The sequence below is a fragment of the Sus scrofa genome, chromosome 12, assembly GCF_054392235.1.
Source record: "Sus scrofa isolate SSC_HxYL_T2T_F1_AM1 chromosome 12, Sscrofa_HxYL_maternal_Yorkshire_Landrace_v2.0, whole genome shotgun sequence".
NCBI lineage: Eukaryota > Metazoa > Chordata > Mammalia > Artiodactyla > Suidae > Sus > Sus scrofa.
The window spans coordinates 47787601-47814807 of record NC_139394.1 but is presented as its reverse complement, the minus strand read 5'-3'; the positions used below and the strand labels follow the sequence as shown (position 1 = coordinate 47814807).

Sequence of the window (27207 nt, the reverse complement as noted above, 5' to 3'; positions counted from 1 at the left end):
ACTTTCTCTGTGTGCCGCAGAGAAGGGCTTGGGAGCCAGACCCCTGGTATCAGGCAAACCTGGTTTGAAACCCAACTCAGCTACTTTCTAGCTGTGTCAGCCTGAGAAGTTACTTAACCTCTCTGTGCCTCAGTCTCCTCATCTGTAAAGTGGGGATATTGTTAGCAACATGTGTTAAGCTTGACACATAGTCAGTGCTATAAATATTTGTTAACATGACATTACTAACTGAAGGTTTTCAAGGGGGCCCTCCATTTCCATTCTTTTAGGGTTTTGTTTGTTTGTTTGTTTTTGCTTTTTAGGGCCGCACTGGCAGCATACGGAGGTTCCCAGGCTGGGGGTCAAATTGGAGATCATGGTAACGCCGGATCCTTAACCCACCAAGTGAGGCCAGGGATTGAACCCACCCTCATGGTTCCTAGTCGGATTCGTTTCTGCTGTGCCACAACGGGAACTCCTCCATTCTTTCATAGATCTGTTTGAGCACCAGCTCTGTGTCTGGTTTGGTTTTGTCGAACCAACTTGGCTCCGCTCACCTGCATGCAGTAGAGCCAGTCTACTGACGCCAGGTTGTGGTGAGGGAAAGTGCAGGGTTTACTGCCGGGCACCAAGTGGGGAGTCCAGGCGGCTGGTGTTCAAAAGGCCTAGATGCCCTGGTGGCTTTCAGGGCAAGGTTTTCAAAGACGAGGGTGGGTGGGCACAGGCCGCGTGCTCAGCTCGGGGACGTCCTTCTGATTGGTTGGTGGTGAGGTAATTGGGGCCCAACAGCATCAGCTTTCTGGTTCCCTCCGGTCTGGGGCCTGTGCGCTTGCGGTCAGCACGCGCTTAACTTCTTCCACCTGGTGGGAGCTTTCGTATCTGCGAAACAGCTCAAGGATATGGCTCAGAATATTATCTGTAGCCCTTCAGGAGGAGCTCAAGGTCCTTGATTTCGTTTAATGGCTAAGCTCTTATTCGTTTGTCTTGCTTGACTGTTTTCCTCTGTTTCTGCATTTTCTTACTTCTCTGATTAAATGTGTTCTTTGGGGAGTTCCCGTCTTGGCTCAGAGCCCAACTAGTATCCACGAAGACTCAGACTCCATTCCTGGCCTCACTCAGTGGGTTAAGGATCCAGCATTGCCATGAGCTGTGGTGTAGATCGCAGATGCTGCTCAGATCCTCTCTTGCCGTGGCTGTGGTGTAGGCTGTGTGGCTGTGGTGTAGACTGGCAGCTACAGCTCTGAGGCATATGGAGGTTCCCTGGCCTGGGAACCTCCATATGCCTTGGGTGCGGCCCTAAAAAGACCAAAAAAAAAAAAAAAAAAGTGTTCTTTGGAACTCTGGGAAAGCCTCAGAGGCTGACGTTTTCCTCCTGCAAGAGGCGGGGAAGGACCTGGGGGTGGTCTGGCTGGGGAAGGCCCGGTAGGGTCCCGCGCGGTTACAGCGCAAGAGGATACACAGAGGGAGCTTAGGGTTCCTTCCTGAGGGGGCTCCCATGGGGGAGGGAGGGTCAAAGACAGAAATCTACTTATACCTGGGAGAAGGGCAGGCCTGGAGGCCTGTGGAGCTGCGATGGCTGGGCTGTGAAGACGGCAAACTTACTCTGCCCGGAGATGGAAAAACTTTCCCAGCGGTGATGCTGGGCCTGAGTCTTGAACACGGTCCACCAGGGCGGAGGGAAGCACCGCTGCACCAGAGGAGAAACACATCCTCAGGCCGGAGGGCAGGTGGAGGCAGGATGGAGAGGACGAGGCGGAGCTTACCCTGAAGGTTGAAGCAGAGGGTGACGCGGCTCTGTTGTGTTTTAGACAAGCCCATCCGGAAGCCGTGTGGGGCTGGCGACAGGAGGCCGAGGTGGGAGGCTCCTGCCCCAGCGCAGGGGCAAGGAGAGGGGGTGTTCAAGCTGATGGGGAGAAGGGGAAGGTCAGAGGGGGGTTGCCCGGCTGGCTGCAGACCTCACAGCACCGAGCTGGGGCGACAGGACCCCTCGTAGGTGGGTGAGGGATGGGGCCTGAGCCTGGGTGTGGGTGCCCACCAGCAGGGGGCCAAAGACACACGCCTGCGCAGTTTCCTGGCTGGGGGCTGCTCTCATTCTCAGGAATCCTCTCGAGGGCAGCCGCTCTTTATTTTAACCCCCCCCCCCCCAAGAAAAGAAGTTCCCCAGTCCAGGACTGACATCCCATCAGGCAGACTAGTAATGTCTCCACCACGTTCCATTCTGCCCGGTACCCCAGGGGCGGGGGAGAACCAGGGCTGGCGGTCAACCCCTGGCACCAGCAGCCTCTACAAGGCCCAGCCCCTGAGCTGGTGCGGGCAGAGTGGAGCCCAAAGGGAGCACGGCTGCTAGATTTTGCTCCCAAAGCACAGAGCTTGGGGTGGGGGGAGGGAGGGATCCCGGGTGCCCCCAGCCTGCGCTGCATGCCTCCCTCGGGACCTCCGCCCATCCCTGGGTCCCAGCCGGCCTGGGCTCTTCCCAGCCCAGCCGCGTGGCTGCCAGCCAGAGGACTGGCCGTTGGTGGGAGCTTTTCAAAACCCCTGACCCTGAGTGCCCGGCACTGCCAGGGGACACCCGCTCCTGTGTTCTAGACACTGAGAGGGTGGAGTTGAGAGCTTGTTTGCCCACTCATCAGGCCACAGGCATGTGGGCTCCGGGCCACATTTCTGGGGCCCTGGAGGGTCTTTGTGTCTCCCTGTGTCTCCTCCGCTTTTCCTCCCCTGCCTCCTGGTCGGCTGAAGAGCAGACCCTGCCTGAGACACGGAAGTGCCCGTTTTGTGAGTCCCCATCACCTCTGAATGTTTCTTCAGGTTGGTTTCTGCTCTTTTAATGGGTACGGAATAGTATTTCAAACTTGTTAAAATTTTCATTTTTAACTGCTAATGAGATCATTTTTTTTCCATGTTGCTATGTATTCTTGGCGTTTCCTTCGATGTCAACTGTCATGTCCTTCTCTTTTGAGCACTTATCAAGAATTCTTATTTTGATCTTTATACTTTTAAATTGGTTCTTTGTACTTTTTCAGTACCATTTGTCATTTTTTCCTTTTCTTTTTATAATGATTTTTATTGTTTTCCATTATAGCTAATTTACAGTGCTCCGTCAATTTTCTGCTGCACAGCACGGTGACCCAGTCACACATACAGGTATACGTTTTTTTCTCACATTATCATGCTCCACCACAAGTGACCAGACATGGTTCCCAATGCTATACAGCAGGATCCCATTGCCTGGCCATTCCAAAGGCAGTATTTTACATCTATTAACCCCAAATTTCCAGTTCCTCCTACCCATTCTCCCCCCCGCTTGGCAACCCCAAGTCTGTTCTCCATGTCCATGATTTTCTTTTCGTGGAAAGCTTCATTTGTGCCGTATATTAGATTCGAGACATAAGTGAAATCATATGGTATTTGTCTTTCTCTTTCTGACTTACTTCACTTAGTATGAGTTTCCAGTTTCATCCATGTTACTGCAAATGGCATTATTTTGTTCTTTTTTATAGCTGAGTAGTATTCCATTGTGTAAATATACCACATCTTCTTAATCCAATCATATGTCGATGGACATTTAGGTTGTTTCCATGTCTTGGCTATTGTGAATGGTGCTGCAATGAACATGCAGGTGCATGTGTCTTTTTTAAGGAACGTTTTGTCCAGATATATGCCCAAGAGTGGGATTGCTGGGTCATATGGTAGTTCTATGTGTAGTTTTCTAAGGTACCTCCATACTGTTTTCTGTAGTGGTTGTACCAATTTTCATTCCTATCAACAGTGCAGGAGGGCTCCCTTTTCTCCACACCCTCTCCAGCATTTGTTGTTTGTGGACTTATTAATGATGACCATTCTGACTGGTGAGAGGTAGCACCTCATAGTAGTTTTGATTTGCATTTCTCTAATAATCAGTGCTGTTGAGCATTTTCTCATGTGCTTGTCGGCCATCTGTATATTTTCTTTGGAGAAATGTCTGTTCAGGTCTTTTGCCCATTTTTCCATTGGGTTGTTGGCTTTTTTGCTGTTGAGTTGTATATGTTGTTTGTATATTTTAGAGATTAAGTCCTTGTCAGTTGCATCGTTTGAAACTATTTTCTCCCATTCTGTAACTTGTCTTTTTGGTTTTTTTATGGGTTCCTTTGCTGTGCAAAAGCTTGTCAGTTTGATTAGGACCCGTTGGTTTATTTTTGCTTTTATTTCTGTTCCTTTGGGAGACTGACCTGAGAAAACATTTGTAAGGTGGATGTCAGAGAATGTTGTGCCTGTGTTCTCTTCCAAGAGTTTGATGGTGTCTTGTCTTACATTTAAGTCTTTAAACCATGTTGAGTTTGTTTTTGTGCATGGTGTGAAGGTGTGTTCCAGTTTCATTGATTTACATACAGCTCTCCAGTTTTCCCAGCACCACTTGCTGAAAAGACTGTCTTTTTCCCATTTTATGTTCCTGCCTCCTTTGTCGAAGATTAATTGACCGTAGGTGTCTGGGTTTATTTCTGGGTTCTTTATTCTGTTCCATTGGTCTGTACGTCTGTTCTGGTACCAGTACCACACTGTCTTGATGACTGTGGTTCTGTAGAGTTGCCTGAAGTCCGGAGAATTATGCCTCCTGCTTAGTTTTTGTTCCTCAGGATTGCTTTGGCAATTCAGGGTCTTTTCTGGTTCCTTATAAAATTGGGGGTTGTTTGTTCTAGTTTTGTGAAAAATTTGGGTAATTTGATAGGGATTGCATTGAATCTATAGATTGCTTTGGGTAGTATGGCCATTTTTACAATATTAATTCTTCCAACCCAGGAGCATGGAATACCTTTCCATTTATTTGCATCCTCTTTAATTTCCTCAATTAATATTTTATAGTTCTCAGCATATAAGTCTTTTGCCTCCTTGGTCAGGTTTATCCCCAGGTTGTCATTTTTTTCTTGCTCTGCTGCTTTCCTTTTTTATTTGTGGATTGCACTTATTACTCAACAGTTGCTACATTTGAATATTTCTGTTTTCGATTGTATCATACCTGCCTTATTTCTAATTATATTTATCACTTTTCAGTAGTTAGGAACTTATTTTCCATTTCTAGCAAGAATAAATAAGCTGGAGTTCCCGTTGTGACTCAGCGGTAATGAACCCCACTAGTATCCATGAAGACTTGGGTTCGATCCCTGGCCTCGCTCAGTGGGTTAAAGATCTGGCATTGCTATGGCTGTTGTGTAGGCTGGCAGCTACAACTCCGATTCGACCCCTAGCCTGGGAACTTCCATATGCCGAAGGTGCAGCCCTAAAAAGAAAGGAAAAAAAAAAAAAAGAATAAATAAGCTATTTTGTTTACAACCCCCAATTTGTAAAAATATATGACTTCTTTTCCCCTTTGGAATTTATGATGAGATTCACCCAACATTTGGTTCTATTAATAATTTGAATTTATGTCTGAACTAGAAGTGAATTCCATTACGTTTCTTTTTCCTATTTTCTCCTCAGGATTTATTTTGAAAATGCTCAAACAGAACACTTGAAAGAAGGATGCGAACATTCAAATTCACTGTTACATTTTGTCACTTTTGCTTTTTCTTTTTTTCATTCTCTCACGGATAATCTATCATCTCTCTCGTTCAGTGCTGCTTTGCTTTGCAGAAGCATTTTAATGAAGACATCTTGACGTTTCCCCCATAAACACTGCAGCGAATAAGGACCCGGACAGTCTCCTGTCTGAACAAGTGCCACCGTCACATCCAAGACTTCCTGTCACTTCAATAACATCGTCTAAGAGTCGGTCCGTATTCAAATCTCCCTGGTTGTCCTCAGAATGTCCTTTCCGGCTCCTTTTTGTTTTGATCTGGGATCCAGCTGGGGATCACAGGTGGCAGCTGGTTTGTCATCTGCCTGCTTCATCTCTTTGAAGTTAGAACCAGCTCTGGTCTTTCTTGCTTCTGTGACCAGCATTGACATTTTCTGCCAAGTCGGGGCCAGTGGAATCGATTCCATAGCCTGTAATGTCTGGTTGTTTCCTCACATTTGGGGCAGGAGGGGTGATGCTGCCAGGTACTCCTCAGAGCATCACCCAAGGAGTCCCACAGTGTCGGTTTGTCCTGTTGTTGGCGATGCGGAGTTTGCGTAGTGGGTTCGAGCCGTGTCTGCTGGACCTCCTCACTGTGCTACCTTCCCCCTTTCACTGATAGGTAGCCTGAGACCGTGTAAGTATCTGGTTCTCCAGCGGCTTTTCACACGATAGTTTTAGCCTCTGTTGATGCCTCTCACCTCATGAATTACCCCGGTGGCTGTGAAATGGTGATTTTTCTATCCTTGCTTCTAGAGTGTTGTTCTGTAAATATCTTTTCTTGGCCCCTTTTCTGAGTGTCACTGTGGACTCATGGATTCTTTTCTTTCCAGTGTGTGATAATTCATTACCAATGTTATTCTTCTTGAGGCACGAGATCTTTTTGTTTTGTTTTTAATGCAACACTCTAAAATTTTGATCCTTATTACTTATTAATAAGTAATCATTAATACATATATTTAATGTATTAATTATGTCATACCTGTCTTATTTCTGATTATATTTATAACTTTTCAGTAGTTAGGAACTTATTTTCCATTTCTAGTAAGAATAAATATGCTGGAGTTCCCGTCCTGAACTGAGGTGGGTCCCTGCCCTCTGCCCTATATTAATACATATATTTTGTTTGTTTTATTTATTTATTTATTTGCTTTTTAAGGCCGCACCCATGGCATTTGGAGGTTCCCAGGCTAGGGGTCTAATCGGTGCTACATCTGCCGGCCTACACCACAGCCACAGCAACACCAGATCTGAGCCGTGTCTGCAACCTACACCACAGCTCACGGCAATGCCGTATCCTTAACCCACTGAGCGAGGCCAGGGATCGAACCCGCATCCTCATGGATACTATTAGGGTTTGTTTCCATTGCACCACAACAGGAACTCCCTGGTATAATATATTTTAAAATTGAAACAGGTCAGCTTCATTACTTTTTTTCTTTTTTTTTTGGCTGTGCCAGTGGCATATGGAAGTTCCTGGGCCAGGGATCAAACCGGCGCCTCAGCAGCAACCCAAGCTAATTCAGTGACAGCACCTGATCCTTTACACGGCTGCACCATGGTGTAGGTCGCAGACGCAGCTCAGATCTGGCATTGCTGTGGCTGTGGTGTAGGCTGTCCACAGCTCCACTTCGAGCCCTGGCCTGGGAACCTGCATATGCCATAGATGCAGCCCTCAAAAGACCAATAAAAAAAAAAAAAAAGACCAGAGGGTAAATTGTATCACACGTCTTCCCAACATTATTAAATATTTCAATGGTGTTTGCTACTTTCCCAGTCAAGGCAGAGTTAAGCCTAGACGGGAGTCTCTGATTGGCCAGGCCATCAGGTTTCCATCCCACTCAAACTACCTGGAATGGGGAGGGGTAGGTCCCCCAAAGAAAGTAGGAGCAGCTGCCAGGTTGGGGGCAACCTGACGTTGGGGAGACAAACAACAGGTGTGCGAGACAACCCCCCGCGTAGCCTGCCCGGGAGGCGCGGAGTGGGGCGGCCGTGGCTTGATTTCTGTGATCCTCCTGGGAAGTGGAATGTGAGGACCGGAGCTGAGTTCATGCCCGGCTCTGCCCCAGTGCCCGGCTCAGAGGGGGGCCCATAACAAGGGCACAGGGCGCGTCCCCTGCATGACCGAGGGAGTGAATGATGCTGGAGCAGCGGCTCCAGCTCCTCCTGAGCCCCACCCTGAAACCATGTGATGGAAGCAGGTCCCTCTCTGCTTCTCCAGGCGCCCCCTGAGGGTTTCAGGGGGCAGGAGCATTTTGTGGTCAAGGACTCAGGTTCTGGGCTGGACAGGTCAGAGGTCAACTCCCAGCTTTCCAATTTGCTGGGAAAGTGACCTGGGATGGGTCTGTCTTTCTTTGCGCCTCATCTGGAAAATGCAGATGCAGTGACCCTGTCCTCACAGGGGTGTTGTGAGCGTGAATGAGCTCTCGGGGCCAAGCCCTTAGCACAGCACCTGGCACATCCTAAACCCTTTATATGGGGCGGAGGGGGGGAGGGGGGCGGGTATTGTCATCGACGCTCTGTGGCTTTAGGGACATTCAGAGGAGAAAGCAGGGCGCTGGACAGAGCCTGCTGCTGGTGTGCCTGCTGTGCCATCGGTGTGGCCCCAGGTTGGTTATGATGATGACGGTGGTGGAGGGACACTTGAGCACCTGCTTTGTGACAGGCGCCTCGCCGGCCGCTGCAGGTACAAGAGTAAGTCGAAAAGGTGGCGTCGCAAAGCAGAAAAGCGTGCAGGCTCTTGAAGTTTGAATCCTGGCTCCGTCACTTTTTGGAAAATCTTTTCTTCACTCTGTGCCTCATTTTAATTTCCTCATCTGTAAACTGAGGCTAGGAACAGAATCGGTTTCCTAGGCTTGTGAAACGGAGGTGAATTAACACACAGAAAGCGCTTAGGATGATGCCTGGCTTGTCGTAACTGCTACTAAGTGTCACTGATTGTTGTATCCTCCCCACCATGGGTACCACTGCTGTTACTCCAGGGAGCTCTCAGCCCGCCAGGGGCCAGTGGGACCCATCACACCCTGGAGAGGTTGTGACCCTTGTGGGCTGAGTCTGCTTGGGAGGGGTAATGGCAAAGCCCTTCTGTTTCTGCTGCGGCTATCCCCCCGCCACCCCCCCAGGCACCTAACTGCCCCAAGGGCACATAAGGGCACATGCCAGCCTCGAAGCCCAAAGCCCCCAGGGTCCCGGGTGAGGACTGGCCTACAGTCCCTGCCTGTGTGAGGTCCACCAGCCACTCGGCTGGCGTTCTCCTCACCTGGTCTCATCACCAGACTCTCCAGGAGGAGACGCTGCAGCATTGCAGACTCCACACTGGCCGCCAGAGCCAGCAGCCCTGTGTTGGGATGACCGGGTTGGGATTATTCTTCCCCCATCCCTCTGCCCGGAGGCCACACAGGCTCCAGATGGGAAGGCTGGGCTCACACCTGGCTGGCTTCCCTCCTGTCTGGGAGTCCCCTCCAGCCCCTTGACCTTGGCTGCTGTCTCCCTTCTCCCCACTCATGCCAGCCCCCCTAGTCCTCACCCCCCCACACTGCCATGTCCAGTTCTACTGTTCTTCAGGGTCTATTGTAGCCCCCTCCTCCTCCAAGGCCCCTCCCTGGCGTCTCCAAGTCCTCTGTTTCCATTGCTCCCACCTCTGGGGATCTGGGTAGCATTATGGTGGATTCTGTCTTATCTAACCCCACAGTACTGGTAGTCATGTTTTAAAAGAATAGAACAAGCTTTTTAAGTTTTTCTCTTGAGTTAAAAATGATTCGGGAGTTCCTGTCTTGACGCAGCGGAAACGAATCCGACTAGGCACCATGAGGTTGTGGGTTCGATCCCTGGCCTTGCTCAGTGGGTTAAGGATCCGGCATTGCCATGAGCTGTGGTGTAGGTCGCAGATGTGGCTCAGGTCTGGTGTTGCTATGGCTGTTACATATGGAGGTTCCCAGGCCGGCAGCTGCAGCTCCAATTTGACTCCTAGCTTGGGAACCTCCATATGCTGCAGGTGCGGCCATTAAAATAAATAAATAAATAAAATGAAAGATCCAGTTGATTTTAAAAATTCAACCATCTGGAGACTGTGGAAAGAAGAGGCGGGAGGACTGGCCATCCCAGTATATGGAGATGACCTACCTGGGTTTGCAGCTTCGTGACCAGCCTGTGGGCAGAGGGTACCTGTGAACACACCCACTTATCCAGAGTTTGCTCTGTGCTAGGTTCCAGGCTAAGTCTCCATGTCTTTCTCTTTAAATCCTAAACCCCATGAGGCAGATGCCGTTGCTCAGAGAGGCCCCGTCCATCATCCTTAGTCACACAGCTGGTAAATGGAGGAGGTGACATTAGACCGCCCCCGGGCGTGTGGCAGCCTGAACAGTCATCTACACACTTTTGTGCCATTCCCTAGGCTATTTTTATTTCGTTTCACTCAAAAGATAGCAGGACAGCTGTTCCATTCTTGGGCCCTCCCTGGGAGCTGGTCTGTCTCCCCACAGGGCAGTCAGGCCGAGGAGCTGAGGAGACGTTTGCTGAAGGGATGGACAGAAGGACAGACGGATGCCCGGGCCAGTTTCCGTCCAAGACCTCCCTGGCTTCTGTCCCTTTCCTTCCTATTCAGACATTAAACAAAGCCTTCTTGGGTGGCCTGAGGGAGTCTCCTCAGCAGCAGCCAGGCTGTGAATGGGACGCACTGGGGCTCTCATAAAGGAAGACGTTTCCAGCCCTGGGTGTGGTGGCTTGGGTACCATGTGACTGGCCCTCCTGGCCACCTGGCCAGAGGCACTGAGCACCTTCCCTCGGGAAGCCACCCTCCCGCCACCCTCTCACCCCTCAGTTCCTTGGGGACCCTCCCCCCAAAGAATCGAGACCCAGTGCCAAATAGCTTAAATGCTGAGGAACTGTATTCTTTGTCCTAGCACATGGGCCCAAGGTAGGGCAGCTCCAGGGCTGGTTCTTTTAGGGCTCAGAGGCGTCATCCAGGACCCAACCCCGTTCCATCCAGTTTCCCAGGTGGGCCCAGGGGAGATTCCCCTCTCCAGGAGGGCAACAGGGGCAGGGAGCACTTCCTGAGAGCTGTCTTGTCTTTTTCCCCCTCATCAAAGAAAACCTCTCCCGGAAGCCTCCTACAGATGTTTCCTCAGGTCTCATTGGCCAGAAGTGTACAGCATGCTTTCGCCTAAACCAATCACTGGTGAGGGGGGCTGAGCCCACCTGACTGGCTGGGTCCAATCAGGACTTGTCCTGTGGGGTTGAGGTGCCCCTGAAGCACTCGGTCAGTGGGAGGTGGGCATCTGGGCCACATCAGGGCTGCGCAGAGGGGAAGGAGGAGAGGAGGGGAGCGTAGAGGTGACCGAGAGGTTCTCCTTCAGTCCTTGTCATAATTTCCTGACTTTATAGAAGACGGGAAGTAAAAAACTCGGAGGAGGTCCCGTTGTGGCTCAGCAGGTTAAGAACCTGACTAGTATCTGTGAGGATGTGGGTTGGATCCCTGGCCTTGCTCATTGGGTGAAGGATCCAGCATTGCCACCAGCTGCAGTGTAGGTAGTGGACGTGGCTCAGATCCTGTGTTGTCGTGGCTGTGGCGGTGGCAGCTGTAGCTCCAATTTGACCCCCCTCTAGCTCCGAAACTTCCATGTGTCATGGGTATAGCCGTAAAAAGAAAATTTAAAAAAGATGAGAAGTTGAATAACCCCCTGGGGTCACACTCCAGGGTCCCCAAGCCACAGGTCCCTAATGAAGCCACACTGGATGGAGCCATCTGCCGCCCAGCCTTCCACTCCATCGATTTCTCTCCTTCTTCTCTTTATCTCCCTAACCCCTTGCCCACCGCAGACATCCTTTCAATGAATAAGGGCTCCAATGCCCTTATTTTCCAAATGGGGAAACAGGCCCAGACAGGGAGGGGTCTCCCCAGGACCATTCTGTGAGGTCACTGATGGCAGAGCTGGGACGGGACTGAGGGTAAAGGGAAGCACAGCATCCCTGAGGCTCACGACCCTGCTTTGCACCTCAGCCCGTGCTGCAAGCAGTCCCTCAGCTTCCCTGCCGAGTGGCTGCCCCCTACCCACTTCTGCCAGGTGGGACACTCTACAGCCTATGGTGTCCTATTCTCAGCCACAGTCTCGCTCGAGCCTCGCAGTGGTCCTGCGAGCTGGTCCGAGTGCACTGAGGACGTGGAAACTGAGGCCCAGAGAGGAAGACGGTCTGCGGCCACACCACCCTCAACACGCCGGATCTGGTCTGACCTCAGAGGCTAAGCAGGGTCGGACCTGGGTTGTACTCGGATGGGAGAGGTAGTGTGACTTGCCCAGGCTCACGCCGCGGGAACCTACTGAAGCCCCGGCAGAGCCGGCTTTGCCGCCGTGAGACCTGGGTTTAAAGCTCTGCGGTCATCATCTTGAAATTCCAAATGCATTTTAAACAGGGGGCCCGCTGTCTCCATCTGTACTGGCCCCGCCAATCGTGAAGCTGACCCTGAGTCCCCAACCTGCTGACTCCTCGGGGGGCTTCGTCCAAGGTGCTCTTCCCCACCCACTTGTGGCGTAGTCAGGGCAAGTCTGATTCCATGGGACAGCCCTTCCCAGGGAGGAGAGCAGGCTTCCAAGGCCACCGCCAGGACCACTAACAGGTGCCCCTCTCTGCCCTTGTCCCCAGCCTGACTTCCCCTCCCCTCTTCTCCCTCGAAGAATTAATGGAGAAGCCCATGGCTGCCTCCCCCACGCCCCCACCCCCCGTGCCCTTTGTCCCTTGGGTGGTGGGGGCTCCAGAATATAGGGCTCCATTGTGTGCGGACACCAGGCAGCTGGGCTGCCTGGAAAAGTGGATAAACAAGCCGCCTGAGCACGTGGCCATGAGGCCCGAGGAGGGGGCAGGACCTCACACGGAGGTGGGCGTGGATTCCAATCGGACCCACCCTGGGCTGAGGCCGGCCTGGCTCCCCCTGTAAGATGGAATGACCCTGGGAGCTCTGTTGTGGCTCAGCGGTAACCAACCTGACTAGTATCCATGAGGATGCGGCTCGCTCAGTGGGTTAAGGATCCGGCCTTACTGAGAGCTGTGGTGTAGGTCGCAGACGCGGCTTGGAGCTGGCATTGCTGTGGCTGTGGTGTCGGCTGGTGGCTGTAGCTCCGATTCAACCCCTAGCCTGGGAACCTCCGTCTGCTGCATGCGTGGCCCTAAAAAGACAAAACAAACTAACCAAAAAGAGGTGGAATGACCGGGCTCTTTCATGGGGCTACCAGGAGGCCAGAAGGAGTGAGTCTTGGGAAGAAGTGCTCAAAATAACTCCTGACCCCTGGAACGTGCCCTTCAGCTGGGAGCGGTGGCACTGGCAACTGTCACTGCTCTGTCGGTGTCTCCAGACCTTCCCCGTCAAGGGCAGCCTCCTGGGCGTGGCTTCTGAGCCCTTCTTCTGCAGAGTCCGGTCCCTCTGTCCCCGGCCTCATGCTCCATGATGCCTCCCTCCCACATGCCCACCTCCCGGGCCTCTGGCACCCGAGCCCTTGCCCCATCCCAGCCCGCTCGCTTTGCTCCTTCCCTGCCAGCCGCCTCCCCCCCCCCCCCAGCAGAACACAGTCCAGCCAGTCCTGGGAGGCAGGAAGCCCCGGTCCAGGTTCCTTACCCCAGTGTCCCCACAGGTGTCCCTCGAGAGGACTCAGCCCCAGGGAGTCTCCCCCCCAGAAGCACTTTGAAGGTGGTCCAGGCTCTGCGGGGTCGGGGGGACTGTGGCGACTCCCAGCAATGGTCTGGGGCAGCAGAGGTGGGCACGGGCTGAACAGCTGCCTGAACTGGAAGCACCGCCCGGCCTGTTCTCCATGCTCCCACCCCCCCCAGCTCTTAGGGGCCCCTGGTCCTGGCCCTTTGGTTAGAAATCTGAGGTTTGGGCCACCCTGTGCTATTCCACAGTGCCAATGACTGGCCTCCGGCAGGATGCCAGGGTGAGAGGAAAAAGAGAGAAACCAGTAACAGGACCCCCCTTCCCCATTTTGACCACAGGGACCCTTTTTTCCAAGTTTCTCATTCCACAGAGAAAGGTTTCCTCCTCTCAGAGCTTTAGGCGCCGCCTGGCTGCTGCCACCACCCACCTCTGAGGCTGCGTCTTGCCCTGGGGTAGGGCTGGGAGGGATTTTAAAAAGACCAAAGCGGCATTTCTCCCACTCTCTCTGTCCCAAAGGGGCCCCCTTCCCTGGCTTCTCATCAAAATGAGAGTTTCTTTGGGAGTTCCCATTGTGGTGCAGTGGAAACGAATCTGACTGGTAACCATGAGGTTGCAGGTTCAATCCCTGGCGTCACGCAGTGGGTCAGGGGTCCAGCATTGCCGTGAGCTGTGGTGTGGCTCGGATCCTGCTTTGCTGTGGCTGTGGTACAGGCTGGCAGCTGTAGCTCTGATTCAACCCCTAGCCTGAGAACTTCCATATGAAGCAGGGTGACCCTAAAAAGCCAAAAACAAAAGAAAACAAAACAAAACAAAAAAACACACAAAAGTGTCTTTTGGAGCTTTTTCTGTTCACACCTGCTATGCAGTTCTTGATGACACCTTGCTTCCCACACGCCCACCTACCTGAGTCTCAGCTGGAAAATATGTGAGAAAAAATAAATTAGGGGACTTAGCACCATCTACATCTTACTTCAAGTTTTTTTTATTTGTTTGCTTTTATTTTTTGTTTTTGTTTGTTCAAGTTTTAATTTTCCTCCCAATTTACCTGCTACAATTTACATTTAGAGTCCTTGTACAGTTGCTTTATATATTCTGTCCAGAGTTTTTAGTTCTGATCAGTGGAACAGACAGAGTGTGTTGTACTGACTCCATCTTAACCTGAACCAGAAGCCTTTTGGATCTTGGTGATTTATTTTAAACATTTAAGTCTGTCTGCACCTGCACTTGGAATGCTAGTTAGACCTGGGCTTTAGCAGCACAACATTGGAACTTGTGCTTTTTCCTTTAAATATTCTAATTCTTTTATTTATTGAGGTTGTGCCCATGGCATGCAAATGTTCCCTGCCAGGGCTGGAAGCGGCACCACAGCGGTCACCCAAACCACAGCAGTGCTGAGTCCTCCATCACTAGGCCACCAGGCACTCCCCTCCTTCAAATATTCAAGTGCTTGGAGTCCCTGCTGTGACACAACAGAATCAGTGGCGTTCGATCCCCAGCCTGGCACAATGGGCTCGGGATCCAGTGTTGCTGAAGCTGTGGCAGCATAGGTCACAGCTGTAGCTTGGATTTTAGATCTGATCCCTGGCCTAGGAACTCTATATGCCACAGGGTGGCCAGAAAAAAAAATAGAAAAAAATTTTTTAAATTCTTAATCAAAGGTTCTCTGGACCCGGTTTTTCTAGATGCAAAGACAGCAGAATACCAATTTATCCTTTCTCTGGCCAGAGCAAGCCCCAAACCTGCAATGATAATAATAGTGATTATTATTATATTAGTGGAAATAATAATTATTGCTTAAGAGTATGAACTATGGGAGTTCCCGTCATGGCTCAGTGGTTACCGAATCCGACTAGGAACCATGAGGTTACGGGTTCTATTCCTGGCCTCGCTCAGTGGGTTAAGGATCTGGCGTTGCCATCATCTGTGGTGTAGTTTGCAGAAGTGGCTCCGATCCCGTGTTCCTGTGGCTCTGGCGTAGGCCGGCAGCTGTAGCTCCGATTCAACCCCTAGCCTGGGAACCTCCATATGCCGCAAGTGTGGCCCTAAAAAGACAAAAGACCAAAAAAAAAAAAAAACAAAACAAAACAGTATGAACTCTGGAGTCACGCAGCTTGTGTTCAAATCCCAGCTCTGCCTCTTACTAGTTGTGTGACCTTGACCCTGAATGACTTGGCCTTCCTGAGCCTCAGTATCTGCACCTGTACAATGGGAATGATAATAGCATCTTCTTCTGAGGTGGTTGTGAAGCTGCAGTGAGTCCCTGTGTGTATGGTGCTTAGAGCAGGCCTGGCATAAAAGAGGCGTTCGTTACTAAGCATTTGTTTGATTAATAATTTAATGGCTAACATCTATTAGACCTGCAGACAGGGCCAGCTTATCTCCCTTGTTCAGATAATGTCTTGCTTGAGTTCAGATAATGTCTTGCTTGAGTCCGTCTGGCTTGCAGATGTCAGAGTTAGGGAGGCGTGGGTGGCGGGCCCAGGCTCGGGGAGGATCTGGCTGGTGACCAGTCAGAGCTGGTGGCGCTGGAGCTGTGAACATCGTCTGGTCTGAGCGAGAAGAGATGTGACCCTGGGGAATGAGTGGGGGAAAAACATCAGCCTGAAAAGAAAGGCAACAGAAATAGAAGGGAAGCCTGGTAATTGAGTGGCCTGAAAAAGGAAGATCAATACTTTACTGCCAGGGAAACAACCAGTTACCTTGGCAGCCAGCTCAGCGGCCCAGCTGTGTGTGCTTTGGCAATAGCAACTGCTCCTGCGGCCCCGGTGTGCCCAGCGCTCCCACCTGGGAGCCCAGCGCAGTCCCCCGAGCAGCCCAGCCCCATGGCTGGGGCCCTGGTTCAGCGCAAAGGCCATAGTATGTGGTGGGTATTTGCTGTATACACACCTGTGTGCCCGGGAGCAAGCCCCGCCCCTGCCTGGAGCTTGGCTTCCCCCTCTGTAAAATCAAGGGCTGAGTCATCACCCCTGGGGGACACTGGCAGAGGTTATCTGGCATCTAGGAAGGTTGAGACTCTTGTGATGGCCCGTGAGGGCTTCCAGCCCCAGGGGGTAAAGCTCCTTCCATACGCAAGGGGATGGGCGATTGAAACACCCTTTGGGGCAGCCAACCTGGCCAGAGGCTGCCTCTGTGGAAGGCAGCAGGTTGCAGAGGCTGATACTCTGGGCTGCGGGACTAGAGGTCAAGGAAGAGTTACCACTGCAGAACTGTCTAAACGTCTTAACCTCTCTCGACATCTGAGCCTCAGTTCCCTCAGCTGTAAAAATGGGACAATGGGACACTCTAACGGTAGCTGCTGTTAAGGTTGTTGCATCAGATGTGACTAGTCTGGCCAGTCAAGCCCTCAGTGATCCCTGCCCAGTTTTGCTGTTGTTTTCTTTGGCGCATGGAAGTTCCCGGGGTTGGATCCGAGCTGCAGCTGCTGGCCTAGGCCACGGCCACAGCAGCACAGGATCCAAGCCGCACCTGCAACCCACACCGCAGCTCATGGCAACACCAGACCTTAACCCACTGAGCAAGGCCACAAATTGAACCCGCAGCCTCACGGATACTATGTCGGGTTCTTAACCTGCTGAGCCACAAGGGGAACTCTAAACCCTGCGGGTTTTCTAAAGGCTATACAGTGATAGACATGGCACCTTCTTGCCCCCTGCTTTCTGGAAGCTGTGGGAGACCTGGGCCCACAGCTCAGGGGTGTTCCAGGACTTTGCAGTGGCCCTGGGGACCCCTCCTGTCTCCCTATCATCAAGCACCCCAGCACCCCTGCTGCAGGCTGGCTTTCCTTGGAGGCATGGGGATGGACGGCCCGGCCCTACCAGCGTCTCCCAGGCTTGGAAAGTTAAGGACTCCATGGATGACAGAATCCAAATCCACTACCTGCTGCCCCTTACCTGGATTTGAAGCTGGCCCTCCACCCCAGCCATTCAACACTTGGTGGCACCTCTGCCCTTGACTCCCATCAGAGATAATTAAAGCACAGCCCCTGACCTTGAAGAGGTTGTACAGGTGAACACTGGGAGCCCCCGCCCATCACTGCAATGCCACTGATGAGAGGGCAGGAGGAGAGGAGGTGGGGTGCCAGCTAGGAGGATGGCTGGGCTCCCAACAGCCCTGCAGGTGGCGCCTGGACATTGCTGTTCTCAGAAGCCACATCACTGCCTGGCAGTGTCAGAGGCTGCCTGGCTGGGGGCAGGGGAAGGGGGGGGCAGGGACAGCTGCAATGCGAGGAGGCACCGGCCAGGACAGGAGCAGGCTGAAGGCCACCTGCTTTCTTCCCTGGAGTTCTTTCGGCCTTTCCTGAGGCCCTGCTAGGTGCCAGGTTTGGGGGTAGGGGGGTCACAGAGATACCATGCCCGGCCTCTGCCCACCTCTCCCAGACCCATATCCGAGAGGAAGCGCCCGGTCCGCCAGTTTGGGGCGGGGGTAGGATGCTGTGTGGGGTCTTTCCTTGCCCACTGCTGCTTCCAAAGCCCATTGGGCGCATCCCCATAACTGGAGGGGGCTTCAGACCCCTGCCGCACACTGAAAAAGCATCCTTTGGGCATGCAGGGAACATGATCCTTGCAGGTCAGTGAATCCCCAGCGTGGCTTGGGCTACAGAGCGCACAGTGGACAGCGTGGGCTGGGTGGGGGGGGGGCGTGGCCGTATTCGCAATATCGATGGTGACATAATCCCTTCCCTGCATGTTGTGTTCTGTGGTTTCCACATCACCTGCAGCCCAGCCCCAGAGGAGTCTGGAAGAGACCTCATCCTTGCACGCCTGTGCCTTAGATACCAATGGTGACTATGAGGGTGGGGGAAGAAGAGGGAGGTGCCTGGCCACCAGCGTGTGAGAGTGTGTGCATGTGTGTGTCCGTGTGACCATGTATGTGCTTAGCCAGAGGGGCCAGAAGCTACCACCATCAGCCCCCAGCAGAGCGCCTGGCACATGGGAGGTATGCAGTCATTGCTTGTTGAATGAATGAGTGAATGGAGGCTTGTGGGTGTGCAGTGGGGGGGCTGCACTAATTACAGGTTCATTTAGAAGTGAGGTTCTGAAAGAAATATCAAGCAGCTGGGGAGTTCCCATTGTGGCTCAGCAGTAATGAACCCAACTAGTATCCATGAGGACGTGGGTTCGATCCCTGGCCTCACCCAGTGGGTTAAGGATCCGGTGTTGCCGTGAGCTATGGTGTAGGTTGTAGACAAGTTTTGGATCCAGCATGGCCGTGGCTGTGGTTGTGGCTGTGGCTGGCAGCCGCAGCTCTGGTTCAACCCCTAGCCTGGGAACTTCCATGTGCCCCAGGTGCAGCCCTAAAAAGACAAAAAAAAAAAAAACTGATTCCTTTGAGCTAAACCTTTTTTATGAATTTACTTTTTAAAGACTTTTATTGAAGTATAAGGTACAGATAGGACAGAAAAAAGTGCGCCGGCCGCAAGCGGACAGCTCAGTGAGTGTTCACTGTGTACCAGCACCAAGTTCAAGACACAGAAACACCCTTGGTGTCTTCCTCCTGCGGGCTTCTGCAAATGTAGTGCTGTCTTGACCATAATTAATTTTGCCTTTGATTTGTAATGTGTAATTTTTAAAGAATGGATATAAACATGACATATCTATTTCCTCCCTGTAGACAAAGGGGAATTTGATCAAGGCTGTCTCCGAACCAAAAAAAAGTGGTTAGAACCATATGTTTTAGAGAAAAGGGGGAAGGGGAAGGTCTTGCTACATTCTCTCTTCTAGAGTTTTCTGCCATGAGTTTGTATTATTTCTGTATGAAAGAAACTACTGAGTTAAAAAAAAAATCGGAGCATTTGTTTTCCACGTGCCAGTCTTGCAGGAAGTACTTGGAGCTAAACAGACCTGTGTCTGAGCCCTGCGGTGATGGAGCTAATTTTCCTCGCTCCTGCTCTCTGTTCACCTCGGAGTGCAGCAGCCCCACCGCTACCCAGGGCTGGCGCTGACCCCGGCGCTGGTGTCCCCGTGGCTCAGTCGACAAGGCCTCCCTCCGTCCCGGGCTCCCCGGCCAGCCTCACCCCAGCTCCAGGGACCCTCAGGGGCGTCTCTGGGGACCTCACACCTGTCCCTCCTTCCTCCCCACAGGTGGAAAAACTGGTGAAGTATTTGGACCCCAACGACCTGGGGAGAATCAACTTCAAGGACTTCTGCCGAGGGGTGTTCGCCATGAAAGGTGAGGTCGTCTGGGGGGTGCTGTCTCTGGGGCTCCCAGAATCCCGGCTGGCTGGGGAGGCTGGCGTGGCTTGGGTTTCAGTTCCGATTCCTCCTGACAGGCGTCCCAGGAGCCCAGGACGGGTTCCAGAAGTGGGCTTTGCCCCAACTCCACGGGGGGGCAGAGGGGAAGGGTCTCAGGCTCCCGCAGCTGCTCCGGCTGCGGAGGGGCGAGGGGTGTTCCCAAACTCTGCCGCGGGGACCCCCGGCGCCAGGCATGGCTGGACTGGCCGGAGTGTCACTGCCGCCCTTCCTGTTGTCTGTCCCCCTCCCAAGAACGCAGAACGGCTCCCTCGCGCCTTTCCTCTCCCTCCCTCGTCTCCTGAGAGAGGTCCTCAGACTCCTAAGGCGTTTCCCAGGGCACAGGACTTCCAGCTCTAAAACCAGGACAGGCGTTCCCGCTGGGGCACGCAGGGTTAAAGGATCTAGCGCTGCCACAGCTGCAGCTCGGATTCAGTCCCTGGCCTGGGAACTTCCATATGCCTCGGGTGTGGCATAAACAAAAGCAAAACAAAAACCAAACCAGGACCATTCTGGGCAAACCTGGGACAGAGCTGGTCCCCTGCCCTCCCTCCCTCCCTTCTGAGATGCCTTCCTCTGTCCTCTGCTCCAACTCACCTTCTAACTCCTCCTGACTCCTCCCTGTTTGCCTTGAGGGGCCACATAAAATCCCTCTGCAGGAACCAGAGCGCAGCCCCCCTGGGGACTGAGCTGCAGTCTGGACGAGGTGGGTCGGGTCACCCGCCTGTGAGGAGAAGACAGTCCCGAGGCCTCGCAGGCACCCAGGAAGGATGCCTGTGCGGGTCAGAGCAGGAGACCTCCCCCCCCCCCCCCCGTGAGGTCCCGCAGGGTCTGCGACAGTGGGAAGGAAGCAGGAGTTACTTCCACGGAAGCGAGGGGCGGAGGGAAGTGAGTGGAGGGGTGGGGGCCTGTGCACAGCAGCCCTGGTCACGGTTTCGGAATGGAGTTGACTCAGTTGGGCCACAGCTGACTGCGCCTGGCTTGTCGCCTGCCGGCCCTTGGCAGGTTTCACCCCCCTCTTTGCTTTTCTGAGATGGAGCCTAATGTGTGGAGGGGAGGGGGAGGTCCCCCCCACCAAAAGCCACAACAAACAGTTGCCTCACACCAGCAGGGTGTCCGAGGAGCATTCGGCTCAATTCTGACACTGTCTGCCCGCAGGTGGATTGAGACGCCACAGGTCAAGGGCTCAGTCTTGCCAGTCTGCCTCCCCATCCCCGCTGCAGACACCCGTCACAAGCCCAGGCAGTCACCTGTACCGCCAACCAGCCGGCTGTAAATCGGAGGTTCCTACGACCCCAGCCTTGGGCTGGATTAATCTGCTAGAGCAGCTCACAGAACTCAGAGAAACAGTTTACTCAACTGGATTACTGGTTTACTGCGAAAGGATGTAACGCAGGATAGAAGAGTGCGCGAGGCCAGACGTGGGGAGGGAGCCCAGCGTCCATGCCCTTTCTGAGGACACCACTGTCCCCACATGGCCCTGTGTTCACCAACTCAGGCTCTCTGAACCCAGTCCTTTGGGGTTCGGTGGAGCTTTCGTCGTAGTCATGATCAATTGAATCATTGGACATCGACGGTCACTCTCACCTACAAGTCCTCTCCCCTCCCTGGAGGTCAGAGGTCAGGAAGTGAGCCTGAAAGTTCCAGCCCTCTGATCACCTGGTTGGTCTCTCGGCCGAGAGCCCCCATTCCTAGGAGGGTCTCCAAATCACTTCCTTAACATAAAAAGATAGCTTTGTCCCTCTCAACACTTAGGCAGGGTTTGGGGAGCTGTGAGTCGGGAATTGTGGATGTCAAGACTAAATATGTGTTTCTTGCAAACCACAGTGGTGCACCTCCTTTGTCCGATGTGATTTGGGGGCTTTAGCTCAGGGGCGGGGGGCCAGCTGTGTAAGGTCAGCAGGTAGAAGCGTCCTGAAGGTGGCCTGGTCCCTGGTGTTCTGCAGTCTGCAGGGCTGTGGAGGGCCTCAGCCTCGCAGCCTCGGATTGCGGGTGTTTGGAGTCCCTGTGAGCCAGGCAGGGAGCATGGTCTTCCATCCATCCCTTCCTCCAGGAAGGCCTCCTTGATTATCTTTGCTCCTGACCTGCCCGCTGCATCTGGGAGTCTCTCTTCCGTGTGTTCCCAGTTGGGGCTAGTCCCAGGAGAACAAGGACTTCCCTCGGCCCAGCCCCGCACTGGCTTCTCTTAGACTGGGTGCCCCCCCCCAACCTGGGCCTTTGAATGGAGACCTGGGGCACCTGCCTCCCTGCAGCCCTCCCCACCCAAGGCTCACTCTTCAGAAGCGAAGCTGCCGGGCCAGGCGGAGGTTCTGACCCTCCACTGTCCGTCTGTCCGTCTGCCCGCAGGGTGTGAGGAGCTGCTGAAGGATGTGCTGTCCGTGGAAAGCGCCGGGACGCTGCCCTATGCGCCGGAGATCCCGGACTGCGTGGAGCAGGTGAGCTGGGCGGCCGCCGCCGTGGAAGAGCTGGGGCCGGGGTTGGGGGGCGGTGCGCCGCGGAAGGGCCGGGGGCACCTACCTTGCCCTGCTTGGGCTTCTTCTTGCCTTTGCCTCACCTCTGGTGTCAGCGAGACCTCAGCGTCCCCTCTCGGCGCCCTTTGGCTTCGTCAAGGAATCAACTTTGGGACCTGTGCAGTGTCGCCCCCTGGGAAGCCCCAGCAGAGGGCGTGGGGGCCGGGGTGCTCCCCTCTGTGGTCCCAAGGAGAAATCGAGTCCCAGAGGGAAAGTGGCAGGCTGAGGTCAACAGCAGGCAGGGTGACAATTTTTCTCTTTTTGTCCAGCATAGGCTGGGTGTCGAACGATTCAATTCACTTCTGGCACTAACTGCCCCGAGTGTGCAGGCCCCAGGGCCAGAGCCTCAGTCCCACGAGACGGCCGCGCTTGGGGACAGCCACAAGGGGGCGCCCGCGCTACCTGCACGTCGGCCGGGCTGGCTCCACATGCCGGGGTTCCCGCGGCGTCCCTCGGGTTCGACAGTTCAGTTGAACAACTCCCAGAGCTCCGAAAAACGTTCTATTTACGGTTATGGCTTTATTATAAGAGACGCAGTTCCGGAAAATGCCGTGGGCAGGGGGTGGGGGAGGGGCTCTCCAGGGACCCCGCGTCCCCGCACAGCAGCGGTCCCCACCCCCGAAGCTCCCAATCTCCTGTTCTAGTTTTTCTGACCCCACCTCCAGCGCTCTCACCTCCTGGAGGTGGGGCTGCATGAGGCTGAAAGTTGCCGGACTGCGGAATCACCGCTTCGGTCTTCCCGGTGAGCGTCGGCATCCGAGGCTCCCTGGGGGCCCACCTGGGTCACCCCAGGAGCCTGAACTCAGGCCGGTTTGAAAGGGGCTCCTTTCAGGAGAGTAAAAGTCGCTCCTCTCCCTCCGGAAGTCCCAAGGGGTTTAGGTGCTCTGTTCCAGGAAGTGGGAGGGGGACCACAGGCCCCCATGGCTCTTTTACCGTCATCATCACCGCATGGTTGGTTTATGGTAAAACTTGGATGGTTTTCCCAAACCGCGGCGGCTGCATCCTACCAGCGCAGTTTACCACGCCTGCGCTGACCATCCCTGGGGCCCCTTCTGGCTGAGACCCCCAGAGAAGGAAGAGGACTATCTTGCTTTCTCACCCAGGCCAGCTCCAGAACCCCTTCTCCACCCTCTGGGTGGTGCCTCGCCTGGACCACCCCCCCCCCGCCCCCAGACATGAGTGTTTCCTGTAGCTGAAGGCGGCCCAGGACCCCAGGGGTCACTTTGGCCAATGGGGCAGTGCTTGGGATCCAGTTGGGTGCTGGGGTCAGGGCTGGGTCTGGGTGAGGGGTGACATGCTGAGGGCCACAGGCCTCAGAGGTGCCCAGCAGAATGGCGTTAGGAAAGGCCAAGGCTCAAAGGTGGCAGAGACCAAGCCAGGCTGTGGGGCCATTCAGAACAGGGTCCATGCCCTACTTTGGTCACTGACGAGCCCTGCACACCCAGGCACGTTGCTCTCAACTACTCTGAGCCTGAGTTTCCTCAGCCGTAAAGCAGGGCCCACCACACTGGCCTTAGGAAAACCCAGTGAAAGAACAGGCTGCTAGTTCATGAGAATTCCTTTCTTCCACTTGTATTGTCTTGGAGATTTTGCATGAGAGATGGTGCTGAAGGCTGCACCTTTCTTTCACCCTTGGATGCTGGTGTTTCAAAATTAGGTCAAGGGGGTTCCCATTGTGGCTCAGCGGTAATGAACCTGACTAGTATCTGTGAGGATGCAGGTTCAATCCCTGGCCTCGCTCGGTGGTTTAAGGATCCAGCATTGCCACAGCTCATGACAGCTACAGCTCCATTGTGACCCCTAGCCTGGGAACTTTTCATATTCCACAGGTGCTGCTGTAAAAAGCCAAAAAAAAAAAAAAAAACCATCAAAATAGGAGTTCCCTGATGGCTTGGTGGGTTAAGGATCCAGCATTGTTGCTAGTGTGGCTTGGGTTGCTGTTGTGGCAAGAGTTCCATCCCTGGCCCTGGAACTTCCACATGCCATGAACATGGCCAAAACAAAACAAAAAAAAATTACTTCAAAATAAAGCCCTGCCTGTGAGGAGCAGGAGGTCGGGGCGGAGCCCTGGCCGAGCTTCCCCACCAGGAGGCTCTGTTTCTCACCAGGGAATCCTGGGTGCTGAGGGGGAGTGAGGGGGGGACAGGTCAAAGTCCAGCCTGCTGGGCCAGTGGGCTCCCTAGTGAAGGCCTGCAGGCCCCAGGCCCCGTGATGTGAATGCCTGGCTCTGCCTGCTTGTTTGTGCGTCTCTAGGCTCCATTTGGCTAAAGGCCAGGAGGGGCCAGGCCACAGCTCCTTGGGTCAGGGAGCTGAGAGGACCGAGCTGGGGCAGGTCCTCATCCTGTTGCATCCCAACTGTCCCCTAGGGGTCAGCCTGAGCCCACCCAAGCCAGAAGGAACCTGGAGCTTTGCTTGGGCTTCCTGGGTACCCCTCAGGGAAGAGCGGTTGGGGACCAAGCAGGGATGGTACGGGATGGGCCAGCAGGCACACAGCCCCTTCCCTTCCCCCGCTCAAGGTGGGGCAGGGACTCTGACATTGCACTTGATCAATGTCCTAGTTAAAGCAGGGAGGTGCTGGAGTTCCCATCGTGGCGCAGTGGAAACAAATCTGACTAGTATCCATGAGGTTGCAGGTTTGATCCCTGGCCTTGCTCAGTGGGTTAAGGATCCAGCGTTGCTGTGAGTTGTGGTGTAGGTTGCAGACGCGGCTCCGACCTGGCGTTGCTGTGGCTCTGGCACAGGCCGGCAGCTATAGCTTAGATTAGCCCCCCGACCTGGGAACCTCCATGTGCTCCAGGTTTGGTCCTAAAAAGCAGAAAAAAAAAAAAAATGTAGTGAGTTTCCTTGTGTTGCTGGTTGGCAAACAGCTGCGTCCTGAGGCACCTGCCCCATCATCCCCCTCCCAGGCCCCTGGAACCCCTGCCACCAGCTGTTCCCACAGGGGCTCTGGGCCTGCGGTCCAAACGTGCAGCCTGATGCGAGCAGATCTGAGTTTGTGGCATCTGCACCCCCTGGCTCTTGAGCTCGCTGGATGTCACCTTGCCTGTGTCCTCAGGGCTTGTCCACCCGCAGTGCAAAGAGGGCTTGGCAAACCCAACTGTTGGCGAGTTTCCCAGTGCAGGGGGGTTTGAGTTTGGTCACGGGGGATGCTGGGTGTCTCTGGTGTCCACGGATGGGCGCCCCTGGGCGGAGGTGTCAGGAAATGCCCTGGGAGTCCCTCCCGAGGCTGGCCTGCTCAGAGGGCTGCCCACCGTGCTCCCTTTTTTCAGCCCCTGACCCATAAAGGTGTAGGGTCTCTGTGGGGTGGGGACACTGGCAGTCATAGAGAGCCCACCCTCGGGCCTCAAAGGGAAGTGGACGGTGACATGAAACCTGCCCCACAAGCCCTGCGAGATCCTGGCCCTCGGTCTTCCTCCCACGTGCACTGGCTGATAGGAACCCCCATACAATGAGTAGGGCGTCAGGCCACCGCTCCTCCTGCGTAACCACTAGCCCAGGGAAGGATGTCTCTAGCCAGCCAGCCCCCACACCAGAAAGTCGCCCTTGACACCCCACATCCAGCCAGCCTGAGTCCCCCGCCTCCCCCACCCCAGCCCTCTCCCACTGCTGCACCCCCCCCCCAACTCCTCATCCGCCCCAGCCTCTCTCCAAACCCGCATCCCACAGTGGCTTCAGGAGCTTCCGAAGGAGCTGCTCTGGTTGTGCACCCCTTTTGTGGATAAAATCGTCCCTTCTCTAGCTGCATCTCTCACACATTGAAATGGGTCCTCATTTACTGAAAAGGCCCTGTTCTCTCTCGCCCCCCAGACTTTGCACAAGTTCTTTCTTTCTCCTGGGATGTGCTCCCACCCACTGTCCTTGGGCTAACTTCTGCGCATCCTTTAATTAAGACTTACACAGGTACCCCTCCTCCAGGTAAGCCTCCTCGGGGTCCCTCAGCCCCCAGCCTGGAGGAGGACCTGCGCCCTCGCTCATCACCGCCTCAGTCTCACCCTCCAGAGGGTTCCATGTTCGCCCACATAGTGACACCATTTTCACCCGACGGTGGCAAAGCTGGAGCTGAGCTCATGTCCTCACACCCAACACAGCTCCCATAGCGAACGTCCTTATCCACGCTCCAGAGAGGGCTTCTCTGAGGATTTCCAGGATTCAAGATCCAGAAATGGAATTGCTCGGTTGAAGGGTGTGCAGATTTAATTTTTTTAATCAGTGGGGCCACAAAGATGGTACCAGTTGTGTCATCCCACAGCCGATGAGAGTGCCCACGGCTTCTGTCCCTGGCCGGTCGGTCCTGGAAGTTCTCCATCTGCCCACAGGCTCCCTTCCACTCCCCCCACCTCAACAACCTGCCCCCCTCGCCCGCCTCCCTCTCACCAGCCTGCTGGAGGAAAACGCGCTCTTGCTTTCACTCATCTTGCCACTTGGGGTGAAGGAGGCCATCTTTTCGTATCGCCACTGGCCCTTTGAATTTCCTCTTTTGTGAGTCTCCTGTTCATAGTCTTAGCCTATTTTCTGTTGGGTTGTCTGTCTTTTCCTTATTGATTTATATGAAATCTGCATATACAAAATCTATACATATTCTATCCATCTATGCATTTTGCTTGTATTTCAATTTGGTTTTGGTGTCTTTTATGGTACAGAATTTTATTTAATTAATTAACTTATTTATTTATTTTATGATTGGTTTTTTTTAGGGCCACACCCACTGCATATGGAAGTTCCCAGGCGAGGGGTCAAATCAGAGCTGCAGTTGCCGGTCTACACCACAGCCTCAGCAACACCAGACCTACACCACAGCTTGTGGCAATGCTGGATCCTTAACCCACTGGGCAGGACCGGGAGTCGAACCTGCATCCTCATGGATACCAGTCTGGTTCGTATCCTGCTGAGCCACAACGGGAACTCCCAGGTACAGGATTTTAAAATTGGGATGTAATCATTATCAGTCGTTTTAGGCCATTTATATGTTGTGTATTAATTTGTACCTTCTTTACCTCAAGACTATAAACATATGATTCTCCCATATAGATGTTTTTTTATTTTTCAAGCGTTGCTAGCTCTTCACATTCCCACTATGGAACAGTCCCTCTTTCCCCACTTATGTGAAATTTCACCCCTTTATCATAAGCTGCGTTTCTTTATAATGTGGGTCTCTTTCTGGATTCTGGTCTGTTTTACTGATCTGTCTGTCTACCAATTTCCAAGCCCAAACCACAGTTTCAGTTACCCCAGTGTCCTGTCTGATAGGGAAAATCTCCCTCATGATTCTTTATTTAAAAAAAAAAATGTTGGAGTTCCCGTCGTGGCGCAGTGGTTAACGAA

The 27207-nt window shown here is 53.6% G+C and overlaps 1 protein-coding gene across 4 annotated transcripts in view; it reads left to right on the top strand.

Annotated features, from left to right (window-relative positions):
* Positions 1 to 27207, top strand: part of RAB11FIP4 (RAB11 family interacting protein 4) — a 108432-nt gene that overhangs the window by 11048 nt on the left and 70177 nt on the right. For 2 of the 4 annotated variants that reach the window (XM_003131748.6, XM_005669074.4), the window contains exons 2-3: positions 19229 to 19316; positions 21722 to 21810. In XM_003131748.6, coding sequence (XP_003131796.1) covers positions 19229 to 19316; positions 21722 to 21810 — 177 coding nt within the window. Of the gene's footprint in view, positions 1 to 2757; positions 2785 to 17910; positions 17929 to 19228; positions 19317 to 21721; positions 21811 to 27207 lie in introns of those variants that run through there. The other 2 variants (XM_084985277.1, XM_084985278.1) reach the window with 2 other exon arrangements.